Below are 20,656 nucleotides of genomic sequence, written 5' to 3' on the forward strand. Positions count from 1 at the left end.
GGCCTGACAGGCTATTACCGCCGGTTCATCGCACAATATGCGCTAATCGCGGCCTCGCTGACGGATTTACTGAAGAAGGACGCTTTTGAGTGGTCCGCCACCGCGGATTCAAGTTTCGACAATTTGAAGAAGGCTATGACCAGTGCCCCGGTTCTCCGCCTCCCCGATTTCGATCGGCCTTTTTGTGTCGAGACAGACGCTTCCGACATCGGCATCGGCGCGGTTCTGCTTCAGGATAACCACCCGATCGCCTATTTCAGTAAGAAATTGGGGCCGCGTCGCAAGGTGGCCTCTACTTATCATAAGGAATTATACGCAATTGTTGAGGCAGTCCAAAAATGGCGCCAGTACTTGCTTGGGCGCGAATTCGTTATTAGAACTGATCAGAAGAGTTTGAAGGAGTTACTTCAGCAGGTGGTGCAGGCTCCGGATCAGCAGTTATACGTCCGCAAACTCATGGGTTACAAGTTCGTAATTGAATACAAGAAAGGAAGTACGAACCGTGCAGCAGACGCCTTCTCCCGTCGCGAGGATGCGCAGGCCGACGCCGGAGCCGGGGTTGTCGAGGCAGAGGCGGCCGCGAGCGCCGATGCAGCACATGACAGTGCGCTATTATCATTAGTCGCCCATCCGATACCTAAGCTGCTCGAATTACTCCGCAGCGAAACGCGATCGTCGCCTCAGATGCGTGAGATTGTGAAGGAGATTCGCGAAAGCAGAGCCCCCCCACATTTGTCTTTGGTGGTTGGGCTGGTATATTATGGGCGCAGGATCTTTGTGGGTTCGCGTTCGTCAGCAAGGACGCCAATCCTATTGGAGTATCACAGTTCACAGTCTGCAGGCCACCCCGGGTTCGAAAGGACACTTCGACGGGTGTCAGCGGGTTTTTACTGGCCATGTATGAAGAAAGACGTGAAACGATTTGTGGAGGCTTGCGTGGTTTGTCAGACGACCAAGTATTCGACTCAGAAACCGGCAGGGTTACTGCAGCCGTTGCCAATCCCAACCCAAGGGGTATACGACAATCATGGTAGTAGTGGATCGATTGCCAAAGTATGCTCACTTTGCTCCGTTTCCAGGCCGGTTCGATGCTTTAAAGGTGGCTCATTTGTTTATTAACACAGTGGTCCGACACCATGGATTCCCTAAGACCTTGGTTTCCGATCGAGATTCGGTGTTTTTGAATCAGGTTTGGGAGGATTTGTTGCGCCTCAGCGGCACGAAACTTAATTTTTCGACGGCGTACCATCCACAATCCAATGGTCAAACGGAGGTGCGTAATCGGGGTTTGGAGCAGTATTTGCGAGCGTTCGCTGCTGATCGGTCGTCGAAATGGGCTAACTTCTTGCCTTGGGCGGAATTGGCCCTCAATTGTTTCCATCACGCGGGGTTGGGCATGTCTCCTTTCAAAGCCCTCTATGGGCGCAAACCGCCAAGTTTAATATTTGCTCAGCCTTCAGCGTCGACTCCACCATCTGTCGCGGAATTGATCACACAGCGGAGCGAGCTGTTGGTGGAACTACGCCGGAACTTGGAGCGGGCGCAGCAGCGTATGCGCGATTCAACGAACAAGCATCGTCGTAATTTGGAGTTCGCGGTGGGTGACAAGGTTTTACTTAAGTTACAACCGTACAGACAACACTCGGTCGCCCGACCGCAATCGGCCAAATTGGCTCGTCGAAATTATGGGCCATTTGAAGTATTGGAGCGTATCGGCCAGGTGGCTTACCGGCTGCGCCTGCCCGATGGGAGTAGGATACGCAATGTGTTCCATGTGAGTCTTTTAAGGCCTTTTGTAGCAGGTGCCGTCGCTGACGAGGGGGTAGCTTTAACATGCGAATTTTTTGGTGACAAGCCAGTGGTTTATCCGGTTCGGGTGCTAGAACGACGGGTCTTGTGGCACGAAGATCAGCCAAAAGACCATGTACTGGTCCGGTGGTCGGATGGTACGGATTCCCCAACGTGGGAGCCGTTGGAGGTGATTCAGAGGCAGTTTCCGAACGTGCTCCTTGAGGACAAGGATTTTGTTATCGGAGGGGGGGTTGATACGGACCCAATCCGGCCGGCGCCGGAGCCCCAGCTGACCGTAGAGAGGTCTCCGGAAGTAGAACAGCGTCGCCGTGAGAAGCAGCTACAACAGCCCTCTATCGCAACGACGAAACCAAAGAGGAACGTGCGACTGCCCGAGAAGTTGGGCGACTTCGTTCCCAAGTAGACCATCGGAAGTTATCTATTTTTATTTTTATTTTATTTTGGTTATTAGGATATTTTTGAATATTTGTTTTGATTTCTTTAAATATTTTTGCATTACGAGTCGAGCATATCTATAAGTTCCGTCTTGGGTTTTCTTTGTTGATTCTTTCCCAGGATGAATAGGATTAGGTCGAATCAACCCTAGGGTCCTTATTCTATAAATAGGGCATTTGTTCATACGTTGCGATTAGGAATGAAATATTATTTTGCCCACATACAATTGTGTTCTCTTTGAAAACGCTAGACTACGAGCTGCCCGACGAAACTACGTGCGCAGCCCGAATCTTCCTTGACCGACGACCCCGATAGGGCGCCAGAACTGAACCGATCTACGAGCAAGCTGCCGCCGATCACCGTTAGGGAATTTGGTCCTTAACAGTATGCCAAGAAAAAGGTGCGAGACGTCAATGGTGTTCACCCTATTGTTATTCAATATATTAGGATAATGGTGTTTGGAGGATTGTTGGATTGCGGAAAACCTCGTGAATGAGATCATTCTCTTACTATTAAATTGGTATAGCGGTTGCGTCCAGAGATACTTTGACTCTAGTTGGATCTGCAGGTAGAGCCGATGGTTGGCCTGTCATGGGCTCTATGATGAATATGGGGTATAAATATCAGAGGACAATCTGTTACCAACTGTTGTGTATTGTCCCTAATGAGAGGAAGTTGAAGAATGACGGTCTACTTTAATCGTTATTATTGATAATTAATTTAGAAGAGTGTTAGCATGATGATAATGATGATATAAGTTTCGAGTATCTGATACAACAAGCATGCATTTATTCCCTAATTATGTTATGTGGTTTGGTCTTACCCGAGACAACATGGATAAATATCATTTCATTTCATTTCAATTTTGATGGACGTTGAGGTTGCTTCATAATATAGTAGGGATAGTGCAGCACTATAGCTTATCTGTATCACAATTTGCGTGAAACTGCATGTGGGAAGAAGACAAAAATTTGGAATATTGTAAATCCTAACCCTAGTTTTAAATATAGCACTAATTTAACTAGTTTAAATAAAATACGAAAACCTATAATATGTTTCTTAAACACAAAGATAAAAAAGAATTACAAATCTATAGCAAACTTACATAAACTCTAGCAGAAATCTTGTACATTTGAAAATCAGAAGGGTGTGTTATGTATAATTGAAATTGCGTATTAGTTATGCGTGTTTGGTTGTACAGATTTGTTCTGCGTGTTCAGTTCTACAGATGCCTTATACTACTTGTTTATAGATGCATATCTGTGTCATGCGTATTTAGTTAATCACGCAAATCCATATCAATTTTTCCTAAAGCTCGATAATAATAAAAAAAGTTTCTTATTAGGAAACCTATATTACAGATTCACCCCAGATACGAAAAATCCACGATTCTTGTCCTAGTTGTACTTTTAAGCTGAGATCAATGCCGAAGCTAGAAATTTTATATTGGGGGATTCAAGTCTCAAGTATTTTTTAGTGTCGACATCACTGAGTATAGTACTATTTTGGTTATAAACATATGGCCGATTTATGATTTTTGTTCAAAACATTCACTTTTTGAAAACTTAAGAAAATAAAACTCTTTCACGTAAAAGTGTAAGAAAACTCTCACTTTTTGAAAACTTAAGAAAACTCTTTCACATAAAAGGTAAGAAAATAAAACTAGGAAATTTTTTTTGATTTGTAAGTTAGAGTCAAACTTGAGAACAGAAAAGTGTAAGTAAATAAGACAAACTTAAGAAAATAAAAGTGTAAGAAAACAAAACAAACAAAAAAAATTAATTTGTAAAGTAAAAGGGTCGAACTTGTCATTATGATAGTGACCTAGGCCCTAATCATATGCACTACTCACAAACGTTAACTACTCATACTTTCATTTGTTGGGGGCCCAATGGTCCATAGTGGCTTTGTCATTGGGCCTAAAATGATAAATACATGGTGTGGGGGAAGTTGAGTGGGCACTGATTTTAGAAAACTAAACTTTCGGAACAAGGCAGGCAACCAATTCTTGCACTGTGCGCTCAAGGGGTAAGAGACATGGTGTGCGCGGTTCTCTCGGCCAAGCCCTTGGCATTGGTTCCATTCTTGTCTTCAACTCTGCCTCACACGGCCGTGTGTTTAAGGCTAAACATAGAAAGGGCACAAAAATACATAAAGCAAATAATTTGAAGAGCTAAGAGGGAAACTAAGAACATTCTCAAATAAATGTTCAAATTTGAACATATTTGAAGCCCAATGCAGATCATAAACCTCAAAACTGCATAATGAAGCCATGAAAGTAATGCAATGCTTGTGTTGGCATTTCTGAAACAGATACCTTGTGGCTTGCAGACAGCAAATAAGCAGAGTTGTTTCACTGTAAAGTACTGTACTGATTAATAAATGCCGGTGGCCTGGATTTACTAAGCTGTCTTTGAGAGAGAGATATATCTAGACTGATAAAATGAAGGGAGTAGGAAATACAGGTTGATTATAGCCTATAAGAGAAACTGCATTACATATATGATATATACCTACGAGGATGAGCATTAAGAATTGATGGTATCTTCAAATGTTCATATATCACAAGAAGCGCCGCTGTAATAAGCTATATAGTGTAACCATCATCACCGTGTCACAACATTGGCTTATTTCATTAACATAACAAGAGAAAGATTTAGGGAGTATTTGGTTTTCTGCAAGTAATGATAGCAAATTTGATGAGACCCTTGTTGTATCCTTGGATCATCAATGGCATGACGAGCGCTCCCCTTATAGTCTTCCACCCTGAGGCGAAAAACGAGATAAGGCAAGAAGAAAGGTGAGGAATAGTTATTGAGAAGGGAGATCCAAGTTACCACTGGTTAGCAATGAGGTGATGCCTTTCCATGTCAATGCTGATTTAATAACAGCAGGCCAAAATGGAGCAACGTTGTCGGACCAGTCTGCAGACTTAACATCCTGCACAGCCACAATATTTGTTATGATTTGATTAACCATTTGAATGGAATGAGAAGCAAGATGAAGCAGCACCTCCATGGATAGGGAGGTGAGCAGGCTGACATAATCAGCAGTGGAGCACCATTCTGGGAGATAGAAAGCGCGGCATATTCTGTCTAGCAAGTTTTTCTCCTCTGGCCGCAGAGACTCTTCCGAAGGAGATAGGTCTCTGTGGCACCATGTCACGATGATTATTGTTCCACCAGGAGCAGCCACACGCACCAGCTCGTTCACAAACTACAACCATCACAAATTGAATGACATTCATAGATGTATGTATGTTGGTGTATAATACAAGGAGAATATATGTGGGGAGTGAACCTTCTTCTTGTCAGGCATGTGCTCTCCACTCTCCATGGACCAAACTAGATCGAACTGGCCATCGGGGAAGGGCTGGTTCAACGCGTCAGCAACTTGAAATGAAATCTGAGCGCTGAGTCCTTGAGCATCAGCAAGCTGTTGAGCTCTCTGTGCTTGAACAGGACTGAGAGTAATGCCTTTGCATTTAGCCCCAAATTTTCTTGCCAGATATCGAGAACTGCCTCCTATGCCACATCCAACATCAACAATACTCTTTGGTTTCTGGTTCGACTCATCTGCCAAATTTTTTATCCCACATTATACAATCCGATAATCATTAAATTTCTCAACTCCAAAACAATTTGATCCATGTTTTCGTTGATGAATATACCAATTCCTCATGAATTGCATCTATTAATCTACTACTAATAAGTAGGTTCATGTCTATAACTTGATTGTGAAATTACTATCATTAACATACTGCTACAACAAAAACCAACCACAAACATTCATTTTCAACATTCAGCTAACAATTAGTAAATTAAAATAAAATAAAAAAAAGAGGCTAGTCCAGTCTGTAGTGAGTCGAGATGGAGAGAGAGAGGGGTACCGGAGAGAGAGGCGAAGGCGAGGGACTGATCGATCATGCGGATCTGGGCGGCGCGGTGGTCGGAGATGGAGACATCGGAGGCCGGATCGTAGAAGCCGTGGTGCATGTGGTCTCCCCAAATGTCCTCCCAGACACCAGAGGATTCATCGTAGAACTCAGCGATGCCTTTCCGCAAGGCATCCGGTGCCGTCGTCGATGCCGCTCCGACGCTCATGTTGTTCCGGCGCCGTCTACCACGTGTACTGAGGGAGTAGGTGGCGTATTCCCGAATGGGCAGGGCTAGGGCCGGCTTTATAGGATGAGTGGGAGAGGACGTGGCTAGGTGGCCCCTGGCGTATACGTGGCTGCCCCAGCCGCCGATGCAGATTCCTTCCATCCACATGGTCGTCGCACGCCGATTATTTTAATTCAAAAATTCAAAAATCAAAACAACAATATTAGTAGTGCTGTAGAACTGTGTTTTTATCCAATGGCAAAACTGTTCTAGCAGTATTAGTGTATGAAGATGATGATGCTGATAAACTGTAGGATGGTATTCGTCCACGAGGATTTTATAGATGGTGGAACACCTCTATATAAAAATTAAAAAATCATGGGTTTTACTCCAATCACTGATTCATGTAGCCAAGTCCTTTGTAAGCTGTCAATTTCAGGTCTTGGTATGGTATATTTTAAATTTGTTGCTTTCAGATCAGATATTAGTCATATTACAAATAAAGCTTAATTTATGAGTGTCGTATTTCCAGAGATTTCAGTACCTCATGCACCAATCACTTTCTGACTTTCATACTTCCACAAGTTCCAGAACTTATGCACCAATCACTATCTCTCAACACAAGTGGGAACTTAATTGAGCTTTAATTCGTATTGGGTATGCGAATAATAGAGTGACAAAATAATTGGGGAATTTGTTGGACATGTGGTAGTGCCATACTAGCACAATTACATACCCCCAACGGCTCCACTGCAAGCAGTCTCCAATGCCAGGGTGCGCTGGCAGCCTGGCACCATGCCGCGAGCACAAATCATTGGATATTGACGTTTTTATTAAATATAATATTTAATTTTAATTAAATTAGTTGTTAATTTTTTTTTAAATATGAAATAGTTGTATCATGAATAGTGAATGAACGGTTTGTTAAGGGATAAATGGTTGTAAAGGACGTGGTAATAATGATATGAGATCCATAAGATCCATAAATAGTTAAGAGACGGAATAGATATTGGATAATGGTTGTGGATACTTTTAGTACTTCCTTCGTTCCATTAAATATGACTCACTTTTCTTTTTGGTTTGTTCCAACTAATATGACTCATTATTAAAAATAGAAATACTTTTCTGTTACTTTACTATTTCTCTTACTTTACTCTTTCCACTACACACACAAAATAAAATTGCAAAAATTTCCGTGCCACCCAAGAAAGTGTCATCTTCTTTAGGACGGAGGGAGTACTATAATATTTTTAGGGCATTAGCAATAAGGGCCTATCTCCGGAGCCCATCTCAGAGCCTATCTCCATATTTTCCTGCCACATCAGCATGCCCATCCCAGAGCCTATCTTCTTGCCATGAGAACTCATCCTAGAGCCTATCTCATTTCCACATCATTATTTTTATTTTTATATATTTCTTTTTTTTTAAGACAAGATAATATAAAAAAGAGAAAATTTCATTTAAAAAAAACATACTTCATTAAAAAAAAATTACTACAATAAAAAAAACAATACTTCATTATAAAAAAAACATACTAAGTACATTAAAAAAAAGATAGATAAAAACAACAAACACACATCAATCATCGGGTTCTGGCTCGTCATCCTCGTCAAGACCCATCTTCTTCTTCAACCCTTGGATGGTGTTCCAGATGGATCGAGAATTGGATTTCATGTGCATGTTGTAGAGGCCCACCATCGATTGTGCGAAGGCGACATGACCCAATAATGCATTATCAACCTGGACCGGTGCGGATTGGGCATTCGTTACGCTGGACTTTGCCTTCCCCTTCTCCTTCCTCGCTTTTGCCTTCGCTACTTTCACGCCCATTGGGTGCTGAGGAGTAGTCTCAATGGGTGATTGGTCCTCTGACAAGTCTATTGGCTCTGCTCCGCTGCTGTTATAGCTCCCGGAGAGCGTGAGGCATGTTCGCACCGATCTCGTCTGCAACGCCTCCGACATACCCGTTTTGAATTTAGGAAAATCCTTCAGTTGATGATATGTATCCCAATACTTGAATCCTTTTGAGTTGACAGTGGCCCTAAACTCCTCATCGACAACTCTCTGACAGAGAATTCGTTCTCTCCGCTATGCATTTCCAGCAAGTTGCCATCGTAGATACCATGAAACTCGAACACCAGGCGTTTCCAATGCTTGTGTAGATCGCCGAGCTTGTGTGTCGGGGCTCCATCGGGCTTGACTTGTTCGTATCGTTGCGTGATACGCTCCCAGAAACCGCCCTCACCCTGATTGTTGGCTACAGTTGAGTCATCGGAGATATCTGCCTAACAACGAGCAAGAGCAGTTGACTCCTCGATGGAGTAGGTACTCCTTGTGCGCCCACCCTGCCCGCCCTGACTTGGCTCCCACTTTCTCCTTCCTCTTCCCCTTCGCCGCCGCCTTCGCCCTAGGAGGAGATGGCTCCATATCGGACACCTTTACTCGTCGGTGTTGAAGTTCAAGTCTCTTAACAGAACAGTGGATTCGTCAGTCCCAGGAGTACCAAACGCGCTTGGGCTCATCATTGGGCAGTAGACATCATCGCCGGAATTCGATGTGTTCATCGGTCTACCTGCACCGACGTAGCCGCTTTTGGGAAGCCGGCGTATTGGGTGCCGTGGAAAAAAGGTAGACCTCCTTTAGACGGAATCTGAGTTGAACCCATCCCAAACTGGGATGATTGGGTTCCCAACCCGAACATGTTTTCCACAGGAAATTGGCCACCTCTGGGATAATGGTTTCCCTCTAGTAGGTTCGAAAACCCACCTCCTTGGCCAGTAAACTGGTTTTCGCCAGAATTATTGTCATCATTGGGATTCATTTTGCTAGAGAGATGAATGTGTGAAATGAAATGGATGAATAGAAGTAAAATGATGAGAGTAAATGTGTGAAATGGAGGAAGGATGTATATATAGAAGTAATAAAATTATGATATAAAATGAATTGGCTCCGTCATCGGCCCGAGCCTCCGCAATGGAGGCCCATCGCAGGGTCGATGCGCCATCGACTGGGCGATTTATCGGTCAAGGGGCAGAGGCGTTGGGGAGGGGGAATCAACCCTCCCCCTCACAACGGTGACCTACCGGAGCCGATGAGGGGGCTGATAGATAGGCCGTTGCTATCGGCCCCCATTGCCAACGCCCTTAAAGAAACATTCATTTGTTTGAGGCTCCATTAAGTCCCAAAAAAAATAATTTCCTTTTGTTATCATGGATTAATTGGCCAATATGGTGGTTATATAATTTTTCTATGCACACTGGATGTAGGAATTCAACATGTGGAGTATTAGATTTTATCTTCTTTGGAGTGGAAGTTGTAGATATAAATCTTATTGAGATTTCACTATGTGGGTCCCACAGTAATGAAGGTTAAACACATGCGTTCAGTTTGAGTGAGCTTGACTTGCCGAAAATGCCCTCATAATTTTCTACCTTTCCATCCCCATCATCCACACACTCTCCATTTTTCTTCCTCTTCGTGCAGAGCATAAGACCCCAGCTCAACTCTCTCTCTCTCTCTCTTGGGGGTATTATTGGAATGAATAAGCAACAGTAGTACCAGTTGGTGGGACATAGAGAGACGAAAGAAAGGAACAACAGGACCCCCAAAATAAACAAAAATTAGCTGTCAGTAAAGAGAAATACATGCGGAAAAACGGTGGCAATTCTTTTTTATTGTGCACCGATGGCACCTCCAAACCCTCCTCCTCCAGCCCCCTCGTCTGGAACTTCAAGTTCAACAAAGCCCCTAATGACTGCATAACCCGGGTTATGATCTTGCAAAATACGAGTTCAAATTGTTGGGATTCTTTTGGATATCTCGCATCATCTTCACAAAATTGGGCTGCCGAAGAAACCCCCTGGTGGTGGCGACGATGTAGGCTCTGCCACGCTCAAACCTTCAATCTGAACGCTGGGTGCCGACGACAACATTCGCATCCCCGACGCCGGTGCAGTGTAATGGCGAGGAGCAATTTGAGGAAAGGACTGTTAATTGATACTCCACTAATATACTCCCTCTGTTCACGAAAAATAGTCACATTTTGCCATTTTGGGATGTCCACAAAAAATAGTCTCATTTCTTAAAATAAAAATCATCTCTCTCGCATTTAACCTATTTTTTCTTATCTCTCATACTTTATCTACTTTTTCTCCCCATCTCTCTTACTTTACCAATTTCTCAGTAAAACCAGTGTTGTCCACAAATGGGGTAAAGGGTTTAGGGTGAAGGAGAGAGAATTGGAGATTGAAATGCAAGACGATGGGTACACTTGTAATTGTACAACTATTTCTTGATGTAACAAATTCAACGAGATTTGAAAACCACCTCAATCCCTAGTTTTGTTTCTAGCTTTATGTGGAATGAACGATGCGGGCTTTCACTCATTTAGAGCATCCACAATAGTGGCCTAGCTCGTGGACTAGCGGCTAGTCCGCGCGCTAGTACACTATTGTGGCGGACTAGCGGGTGGAGGATGAGCCCGACGGACAACCTCTTGTCCTTCGGATAACGCGCTAGTCCATCGGCTAGTCCCACAATAGTGGGCTCCCGACGAACGAGCGGACAGACTAGCTGTTTTGTCGTTTTTTTTTTTCAAAACTCTATATATACATCTCGTTGCACTTCATTTTGTTAACTATGTATTTTATTTTTTTAATTTATATAAAATGGTTGCATTTTTCCTGTATTCGCGTTGAATTTTTAATTCCGTATTTGTGAATTTTTTTTTGTTAGTTGGGATGTCATAGTGATGTGGCAGTGCAGTGGCTAATCATAGTGACGTGGCAGAAGGTGTTTTTGGCTAAACCTAGTGCTAGTCCGCTACCTAGTCCATTCTATCGTGGATGCTAAGTAAGAAACTGAACAACTGATAGAGCCCCTAATTGAACCCATTTCTGGGCATTTCAAGGAAGGTGAACGACTCCAGTGCTATTTATTATTCCGTTTTATAGAGGTTCTTGTGAACCCAGTAATAAATTCCCCTCGACAAATATGACGAAGCATTTGGTACCTAAGTTCAGTATTCCGCAATGTATATTTAAGATTGAAATAATAGAGATAAAAAAAAAAGAAACATGCATAGAACCCCACATAAATAAATTAACAAAACATTACACTGAATATATAATTGTAATAGAATAGGAACTCAGTTACAAATGTGCCACAATCTTCATCAACAACCAATTAAGAAATCGGGACTTGTCAGAGCGACTACAACCAATGGCCTTGTGCATATCAACTTTGCTCATAGAGGTCGCGCATTTTTCAACCTATGGTCAAGTAAATCTAAGATTTAAACTCATACTAAACTAAATCGAGCATTGAATACGTTTCAGGTATTCGAACGCAAAATAAATGAAATGAACTATTAATTACAAGAGTGCAGAAAATGCCAGTCCAAAGAGACATGTAACTATCTAGAAATCAAATGCATTCAATAATTAACCTAGGCAACCAATCAAGTCTTGTCTGTGGGTGAAACTCTCTTTCCTAAGTAATCACTTTCAAACCAGAATTTTCTGCTTTGTAATTTTGTGTGAGTGTTTGTATCCCAATATTTCTCAGGAAGACAAGACGTGTGGTTTTGACAGACACATATCCCATCTCAAATTGGAATCACATTTTAGGACGCTAACTGCTTCTACACCAAAACTTTGTGAAGAGATACAGATAATGATTAAGACACAGGAAGTAGCAACATACTTATCCAATTCTTTTAAAGTCCGAAAGCCACTCTCTGCACATAATCAGGGCGCCTTTTGGTGGGCATCCGAAGCAGCCCTGTGATTTGTAGCTCTGTTACTGCTCTGCAAAACTCGGCTCTTCAATCCTCATGTTAAGGACTACTTATATCAAATAATGTATTAATTAATAACTTGGCAGAAAATGTAGTAATTAAGATCAGAGGCAAAGGATACTGTATTGATGCATCAGTTTTGGTCCGAGCTTCTTTTGAGTCTTTCCGTTTTTTAGGTGATGGGGACATTCTCAATTTTTTCTTGGCTTTTAAAGGTGGATTTGAAATGACTGCCATGAAGGAGTGAAACCATTCATGAACATTGATGAGATCACCATGTTCTTGCACCAGCGTGTACCTACACCAAGCGAATGAAAAGTTTAACCAGCTGGCAATCGAACTTTTTTGTGGAATAGTTATACATTTGTCACAGAACTATGGGGGAACAGCAATGAAAAATCAAGCCTTACTGATCCAATGAACGCTACGGCGTGAAATGAGAATAACACTAAAAAAGAAGAAGTGATCCAATGAAGGCAAACTAGTTGAAAAGATGAAATGTCAGCCAGAAAAGGCATGCACAACTTACATTATAGAGGTATCATGCATCGATGGAACTAGAACACCGTCATTCTTGCTGCAGCAAGAACACTTGAGGAGTTTTCTTGACTCCAACAGGTCAGCTTGGATTCTTCTTCTAGGATCTCCAATCAAAGCCTGATACGACAAAAGAAGAATGTTATCAAACTATAGTTGCATGCAATACCAAAACTTCAAACATCATTTTACACACCATTACGCTATTGGCAATCATATAGTATAAGTAATGCATAGCACAGCTTATACTCTGAAAGTTTATTCAATTTTATAGAGTCTTGTGTTATTTTATCTTTCCTGTTATATGGCTTTCCATAAAGTAATTTTCAGGAAACACTTCTTGTATGGACTGTATTTCAGTAATCACTTATCAAAATGCTTAAACAAAACTTAGTTATCCTAAAAACTGAGATCAGTCAAGTTAATTAAAAAGTATGCATTGAAGTCCTGACAAACCTTATAAAATATTTAATGAAGGCATAAGGTTTTAGATAATATTAGACTCCCCCTGTCCCATAAAAATAGACACTTTTGGAATGACACTAATGCATGATTGATATAGTAGGAGAGAGATATAAAGAAACAGTTATTGGAGTACTGTTAAGGAGAATGGGCCCAACTCATTAGAGAGAAAAAAGTTACCAAACATATAAGTGGATTATTTTTATGGGACGGACCAAAATGGAAAGAGTGTCTATTTTCATGGGACGGATGGAGTAATAGTATAAATTAGCTTAATGAACAAGTATAAGGAACTCTGCATTCATTGGCAAGACAATGCAGAAAGCTCGATAAATTACAGAATAGAAGATTTTCCACAATACTTAACTGTATTGAGATTGTCAACATTATCAAAGAAGATTATTTCATGAAGAGGTATACTCTCAATGGTCTGAATATATTCCCTGTAATGAAATCAAACAGAAAAAAGTTGGAAACTATTGAATGGATACCGAAATGAAGTAGGAGTATAAAGATCAGATAATTTAAAAATATGGACAATAAGATAAGCATGATATACTATACCAACATATGAGTTTAATTAGTTTGAAAATATTCATATCTAATGTAAACCATTACATGTGACATCACAAAGCATAATGCACAATGCTTATATTCGAGATTACACAAGGTTAAAAGCTACTCTGTTATTACTTTCATTCAGGTCAAGCTATTTGGCGCATCATTTAAATCACACCTGTCCACTCATGACTACACTGTTCTTGAGTTTTGTATTGCACTTGATCAATGATACAGTTCAAAAAATAAAAAAATACCACATGTTCGCTTACAGTTCTATAAGAGGTTTAGGATATACATAGACTTAGAACTGGTACCTGAACATAGATTGTAGGAATGAGGCAACTTTTTCATTAATTGTGGAATTACTTGTCTTGTCATTTTTGTAAGTCCTGGCTGTAGGTCTCCTGATAAAAAAACAGCAACGAGGTTGATTAGTTCTATTAAACTATGACCTGTCAATCAACATGTCCAGAAAAAAATAAGAAGATGAAGAGATTGGTCCTATATGCTTCAATATACCAAATTATAGGATATCAATGAAGCATCTAGTCTAGACCAACTTGTGTCTAGTAGGCTGGCCATGTATTTTAGTAATCATAGCAATTTCACCCAATGAACAACCTGAAGATGCATTGATGAAGTCTATATGTCACCATTATGTGGAAGAGCAAATGTCAGGTCACAAATGATCTAATAGCCTCAATAACTTTACTTTTTTGCAAGTCCACGTCAAGAGGGACTACACAAAAGAGTTAACCAGATCACATCATTAAGTTATAAAAAAGGCATTGAGAAATACTTAGAATCCTTTCGCAAATCATGTCTTGACTGCTTGACCTCCGATTTTATTTGGGATTGTAGCTCCTTTACTTTTTCATGAATCTGGAAAGATCAACGTTCAAGTGGGGATCAGATACATATTTGCCACTATATGGGTAAATCATCAATCTGGAATCAACTGGAGTAAAATCCATAACATAAATGGGGGGAAATATGTGTTCTGTATGTAAAGCAGCATCAGGGGAGACATGAAGCCAACAGAGCAAACTGTAAGACCAGTTATTTGAAACAATTTTTTTTAAAAAAAAACTAACAATTTACACCGTAGGAGAATTTATGTCTTCTTCTTCTACAGCTCCATACAATCTCTTCAGGATTGAAATCTTAAAAACTAAGCATTCATAATATAGTATACCAGCCGGAAACCCCAAGAAAAATAAACCATACCTCTTCAATGCCTCTAGTAAGCATTTCCCACCTATCCAGTATTTTGCACAGCTCCATAGCTGACAAATCCCTGCACAAACCAAAGCCACACTGTTTGTTTCCTTTTTTGAGGAAATGAAAGGGATGTGACATGTGTTTAATATTACTATGATTCCTTATGGATATCCATGGTTTCAAATATTAAAAGTGCAGAAAATTAATCCATTTCCAATACATTATTATACAAATAATTCCTCCTTAAAAGCTATAGCTCTTAATATCAATCTAATTGTAGGTTATGTGTGTGCAAGGAGAATGAGTGGCAATATGAAATCTTTTTAACAAAAATAAGTGAAAATGTGAAATAACCTCAACATCTGAAATGCCCGAACAACGCAACCTTTATCTTGTAAGCAGCCAGGTGATTGATAATTATGCACTGAGGTTGTATAATCTTTTCCCACTAGATTGAGATCATTAGCACCAAAATTCTGCGGCTTAGGCTTGAGCATCTCACAGTATAAATCTAAAAGGGAGATTTTGCGGCATCTTCCAATTTCATACAGGCACTGCAACATATGATTATCAAAAGTACTAAATCATCTCTTTGTTTAGTTTCTGTAGGTGACTACGTGACGTTTTCAGCAAAATATTCAAAACAGAACGCGCTAGTACGTCTAGATGTTCACGAATGTAGTATCATAAGGCTTGGCAATAAAGTATTTCCAAGAATAATGTGGTCTCCAGGGAAGATAAATCAAATTACCAATACAAAACAGAACATAAAAGATCATAGCATTTCCCCAACAAATATACAGTCACTGTATAAAACAAAAACTAGAAGGGGGTTTTACTATAAGTTGAAGGAAATAATCAAGATTTCCAGAGCAAACTACATTCCACTTTAAAACTTACGGAATTTTGTGGTTTTTCATTTGAATTCTTACCATAACTAAAGAGCTCCAAAGCTGATGTAGTCCTTTCAGTTCAGACAAAGCAGAGACCCAATCAATGCAGTTGCCTCTAGTCTCGCAAAACCTATCATAAATTTGGTAAAGCACCATCGTAAACCTACGCAACTCAATGTTAACATGTTTATTAAAATAAAAGACGTTTATTGATTGAGAACCTTTGTAAGGATGGAAGTTCAAGAGCTCGCTTCATAGCAGGTTCTCTGAGTGAATTATTGTCCCCGTCCAATCCCTGAAATATTAAATAATGTGTATCTGGTTGGAGCAGACTTTTCCTCAACTATTAAAGAAGTTTATGAAACATGGAAGCATTTCCCTACTAATTATATTCTAGGGAAAATTCCAACAGAAAACCCTGATCTAGTGCGGAAAACAGAATCCATGTAATGAAGACATAATCATCTATGATGAAAGTTTAATTTCTAAATCACTTTAATTTGCTATCCTGAGATTTGAGAATGAAATCTCAAACTTCAAGAAGTTTAACAGATCACAAACAAATCAGTTAAATCAGATGGTACACGAATAAAAAAAGAACAGATAGGTTAATCTTGCCTCAGTGCCTTCTTCATTAACTAGTTTCCTTAGAACGAAGCTTAAAGGTTCAGAGAAGACCTGCTGTGCCGTAGCAATCTGGAAACAGTTGTTACAAACAATAGTTATGTGAAGTGAAGTTGTGAAAATAGGATAAGCTGATTACCCGATACAAAGATAGAGCAAAAATAACTAAAGCCTGCTACTAACCCTTAGAGCTTTAACAAATAAGGTTAGTGTTCCATCATGTCTTAAGAAGTAGTTTCTTAGGAAAGCTGATACATGTTTCCCAATGCTGAAGCTCTGACAACTTCTGAGGAGAACAGCCTCAATGACAGCATCCATCCTTTCTGCTGGGGTTCCCAAATTGAACTCGCAAACGGAAAGATACAAGCATGCACTTGAGCACAGAATGTTCCTTAGAGCATCAACACTTGTTGCAACTCCTAGTACCAATATTATTGGGACCTTTATTACCCATTCCCTGTCAATAGCAAGGTTTTTCCATTTGCAGGTAAGAGGATATTGAAGCCTCAAATCAGCACTTACAAAAGCATATGAAATAATGAGTGAAATAACTATAGGCATATTGTGGATGGTAGTTGGCAAAAAGGATAGTCTGTCGTTCGGCTCGTGCCTTCTTCAAGGGTGCCTGATCCATAAAGTTATAAAACATCATAGTCCAACAACTACAATTTTTATTGCTTTAGTCCTAAGATGAATGGTTAGTCCTTATTTCATAATTTAAGACCTACTGGGTACACTGAGAACAGCCAAATTCACCTTTGCACTACAAAATCTCTCTTCCCTTCCTCCTGCATCGTCCTAGAGTAGCCCTCCCTCAACCCACGCAAAGCCATATCATGATCACTGGGGAATGCTTTCTGATGGTCTTACGGAAAAAATATACTCATAACTGAATCCACGATTATAGAACTATTCATGTAGAGAGTTCATGGATAAGGAATTCTTTCTAGTAAGGAGTATAAAAGCTGGTCACGGTATGGCTAGGTTGATTGATGTAACTATTCTATAGTATGCTGTCCAACAACCAACTGAAGATGATATCAAAGGGTAGGAGAGAAAATTTTAACTCACAAGTAAATAAACCTAGTGTATGTATGATTAGAAGAAACTAAAAATTCAATCAACACTGTGAGCATGTCACATTTAGAAGCAAAAAGCTGTTATACCTCAGCATTAAGATGAAATCGTTCAATACAGAACTGCTGCATCTTTCCACATCATCAATTATAACAATTAGCGGTTTGTCATAGTTCTCTTGTTCATTATACCATGACGCCAGAATGGACATCTCAGGTGCCTAATATATAAAAAGAAAGCACGAACAATTGTGAGCTCTATAAACAATTTCACATCACATAACCCCCCCCCCCAGTAAATTAAGGCAAAAAGTTGGCTGACATGCTTACATCAATGCTGGCCAACAGGAACTGTCTTAGCAAAGTTTTAAGACAACCGCCAACTCCATTCTTGGCAGAGAAGTCAATCGATGTAAGATTTGCTACTAAACATCCACTCGATCTCAAATGTGCACCAAGGTCAGCAAATGTCGATATGTCATCAACGGACTCCACATTTTCTGCAAATCCCTTCGATTTAGACAACAAGAAGATGCTTTGATAAAACGAGGTGGATTAATTCGGTTAAATAAATATCATCAATTTTGCAGGAAGCAGGAATTACTTGTAAAAAGCAATGCGGTGAAGATTTGTGCGCCAATAGGAACGTTATTCGGAATAGGATACATAGACGAGGCTGTAGTGAAGTCAGGAGTTCGAGAGGTGCGAATTGCATCGAAGGACGCGTGAACCCACTTATCAATTCCATCAAACACGGTAGTGTTGAGATTTTTCAAGACGTCCTGAAATTAAAAGTGCAAAGTTAAGAATATATGGGCAATAGGGGTGCTGCGGGTAGAGAGGAAAACCTTAATAATGGATTCAGTGTTGGACCATAGGAGTTTAAAGGTCTCAAATCGCGAGTTGTCATTGTATTCTTGGGCAGAAGCATCGGAAGCTTTGGGCGAGAGGTCGATTCTCCGTCGGGTTTTAGAGGAGGGTTTCCGCGAAGCGGCTTTGTGGAGAAGGAAGAAAGGCTGCAGAGGAGGCGCGAATTCAAACAATTTGTTTCCACCAATTATAAGCGATATAATCCAAAGAAATACGATTAACCGGGAAACTTACCTGGAGATCAGTATTGGTGGTGGAAATAGACGGCGATGTCTCTGGATCGGCTGACGGCGCCATTCTGATTTTTCTTTGTTTGTCGCCCACGGGAAATGGGCAGGGTTTGGAAATCGCTTTCTTTGGCGGGAAATGACAAGGGTGAGAATTAGTAACCACACCCCTACCTCCACTAATTTAAACTTAACTGCTAAGAGCATCCACGGCTATTGAAATCGGCCAGCCGTGAATCGGCGAAAAAATCGGCGTGGATTAGCCGATTTGAGGGCGCTGGCCGCCATTGTGGCAAGCCGATCGGCCAGCGCTATTTAAAAAAAAAAATTATGCATTTTTTTTATTTATTGCATTTTTAATGTATTTTTTATGCATTTTTTTATTGCATTTTTAATGTATTTTTTTAATTATGTAATTTTAAAATATGCACACAGAAGACGGGCTAGGCCCAATACAAAATTAAGACCTAAAACACAAACATGTCATAGCGTCGGGGCGGTGGCTCGTGTAATTTAAAAATATGCACACAGCGAGACCCCCATTCGGCTAGCGACAAACTATAACGGATTCAAGGCATACTAACATTTTTTAATGTATTTTTTTAATAAATTAATGAGGAGTAGAGTGGGGCGGTGACTCGTGTGTGGAAGTCCGGATTGTTTTTTTATTATGTAATTTTTTTGATTTTAGTTAATGTACTTTTTTTATTTAAATAAAATTAACGAATTTTTCCAGTATATGTGTCGTAAATTTAATTCCGTATTTTGTGTTTAATTCCGTAAATGTAGTTGTTTTTGAATTATTTTTATTGCGGCTGGCCTATTTGAGTAAAATGCTGATGTGGCAGGTGGATTTTTAGTGCTAATGACGTGGCAGAGAGAGAGTGGGTGGCCTATTCTTATTGTGGATGCTCTAAATAAAATTATGTAATATAATTAGACTCTATTTACTTTTATTTTAAAATATTGTAATAAATGGGAAAAAATTCATATCTTCTGAAAAAAAATTCTATACACAACCAAAATATATGAAAATTTGTGTTTATTACCGTCCCTAAACATTAAATTCTTTTTGCAATATATTCACATAATAAACTCCTTTTTTATTTATTGACATTGCCCTATAACGTACTAATGACTGATATTAATTTATTTATTAATTGTAGCACATAGTAGTTTCTTTCTCCAATTACAATTCACTTAATCACTTTTTAACGCAATTCTTAAGGTGAGACATAGTTTTTATTCATAATAAATTCAACTATTTTTTTTCAAAACTCGTGTGACATTGGTCTAGGTTTATTATTTGTAATGAATGGAGTCAAATTAACCTTTAATTTATTCATTAGAGCGATCAATTAAATGCGGCGATGTGGTGAGTTGGAACTTGTAAGAGCATCCGCAATGGAGGATGTCCCGGCGGACGTTGGACCGCTGTGCGGGAAGTTCGTCGCGACGTCCGCCATTGCGGTGCCACGATGGACGTCCCGATTTTTATTTTTATTTTAAAAAATTCTATATATACGGCTCGTATCGAAATTTGAATTCTGTAATAAATTATATACTGTATTTGTTAATTTGTGAATTTTTGTTATTATGGATGTCCGCTGGGATGTCCACCATTGTGCAGTGGGATGTCCGTATGATGTGGCAGTGCAGTAGGAGATCCTTATGACGTGGCATGGGGTGTTTTTGGGAAGTCCAATGGTCTCATCGGAGGTGCTCTAAAGGTTCCAATAATCCCATATGAATTATGAAGGAGTTAAGGGCGACAGCTTTGATTTGCCATTTTTTGTGATTTGAAATGTGGTTCAAATAAACATTGGGCTGTATGAACCTTCTGCTAGTTACCACATCAGGCCCATAACTAATTATGCAAGATCACATTTTCTAATTTCTACATAACACGCACCCCCAACTCTCTTTATTCTTGAAAACTGTCGACTAAAAAGAGTGAGTGTATCCCACCGAAAAGAGCTCATGTTTGTCCAACTCCACATTGATTTATAGTTGTCTTTCATAAGAAAATAAATCCAAA

General features: G+C 40.1%; 2 protein-coding genes across 2 annotated transcripts; both read right to left on the reverse strand.

Moving 5' to 3' along the window:
- Positions 1–4,700: 4,700 nt before the first annotated feature.
- LOC125217603 (probable tocopherol O-methyltransferase, chloroplastic) lies at positions 4,701–6,691 on the reverse strand. The gene is made up of 5 exons (XM_048119124.1): positions 6,137–6,691; positions 5,548–5,822; positions 5,260–5,463; positions 5,085–5,187; positions 4,701–5,013 (listed from the first exon to the last, which is right to left on the reverse strand). Exons 1-5 carry the CDS (start codon positions 6,516–6,518, stop codon positions 4,904–4,906), a joined length of 1,074 nt encoding a protein of 357 aa, XP_047975081.1. The 5' UTR covers positions 6,519–6,691; the 3' UTR covers positions 4,701–4,903.
- A 4,755-nt stretch (positions 6,692–11,446) lies between these two features.
- On the reverse strand, positions 11,447–18,779 carry LOC125219697 (origin of replication complex subunit 3). The gene is made up of 18 exons (XM_048121739.1): positions 18,626–18,779; positions 18,370–18,537; positions 18,126–18,303; positions 17,852–18,021; positions 17,612–17,742; positions 16,629–16,902; positions 16,440–16,517; positions 16,043–16,116; positions 15,861–15,951; positions 15,283–15,482; positions 14,935–15,004; positions 14,507–14,589; positions 14,022–14,111; positions 13,514–13,589; positions 12,677–12,804; positions 12,269–12,445; positions 12,054–12,172; positions 11,447–11,620 (listed from the first exon to the last, which is right to left on the reverse strand). The coding sequence occupies exons 1-17, from the start codon at positions 18,686–18,688 to the stop codon at positions 12,067–12,069; spliced, it is 2,157 nt and encodes a 718-aa protein (XP_047977696.1). The 5' UTR covers positions 18,689–18,779; the 3' UTR covers positions 11,447–11,620; positions 12,054–12,066.
- Positions 18,780–20,656: the final 1,877 nt, after the last annotated feature.

This window comes from Salvia hispanica, chromosome 4, assembly GCF_023119035.1.
Source record: "Salvia hispanica cultivar TCC Black 2014 chromosome 4, UniMelb_Shisp_WGS_1.0, whole genome shotgun sequence".
Lineage (NCBI taxonomy): Eukaryota > Viridiplantae > Streptophyta > Magnoliopsida > Lamiales > Lamiaceae > Salvia > Salvia hispanica.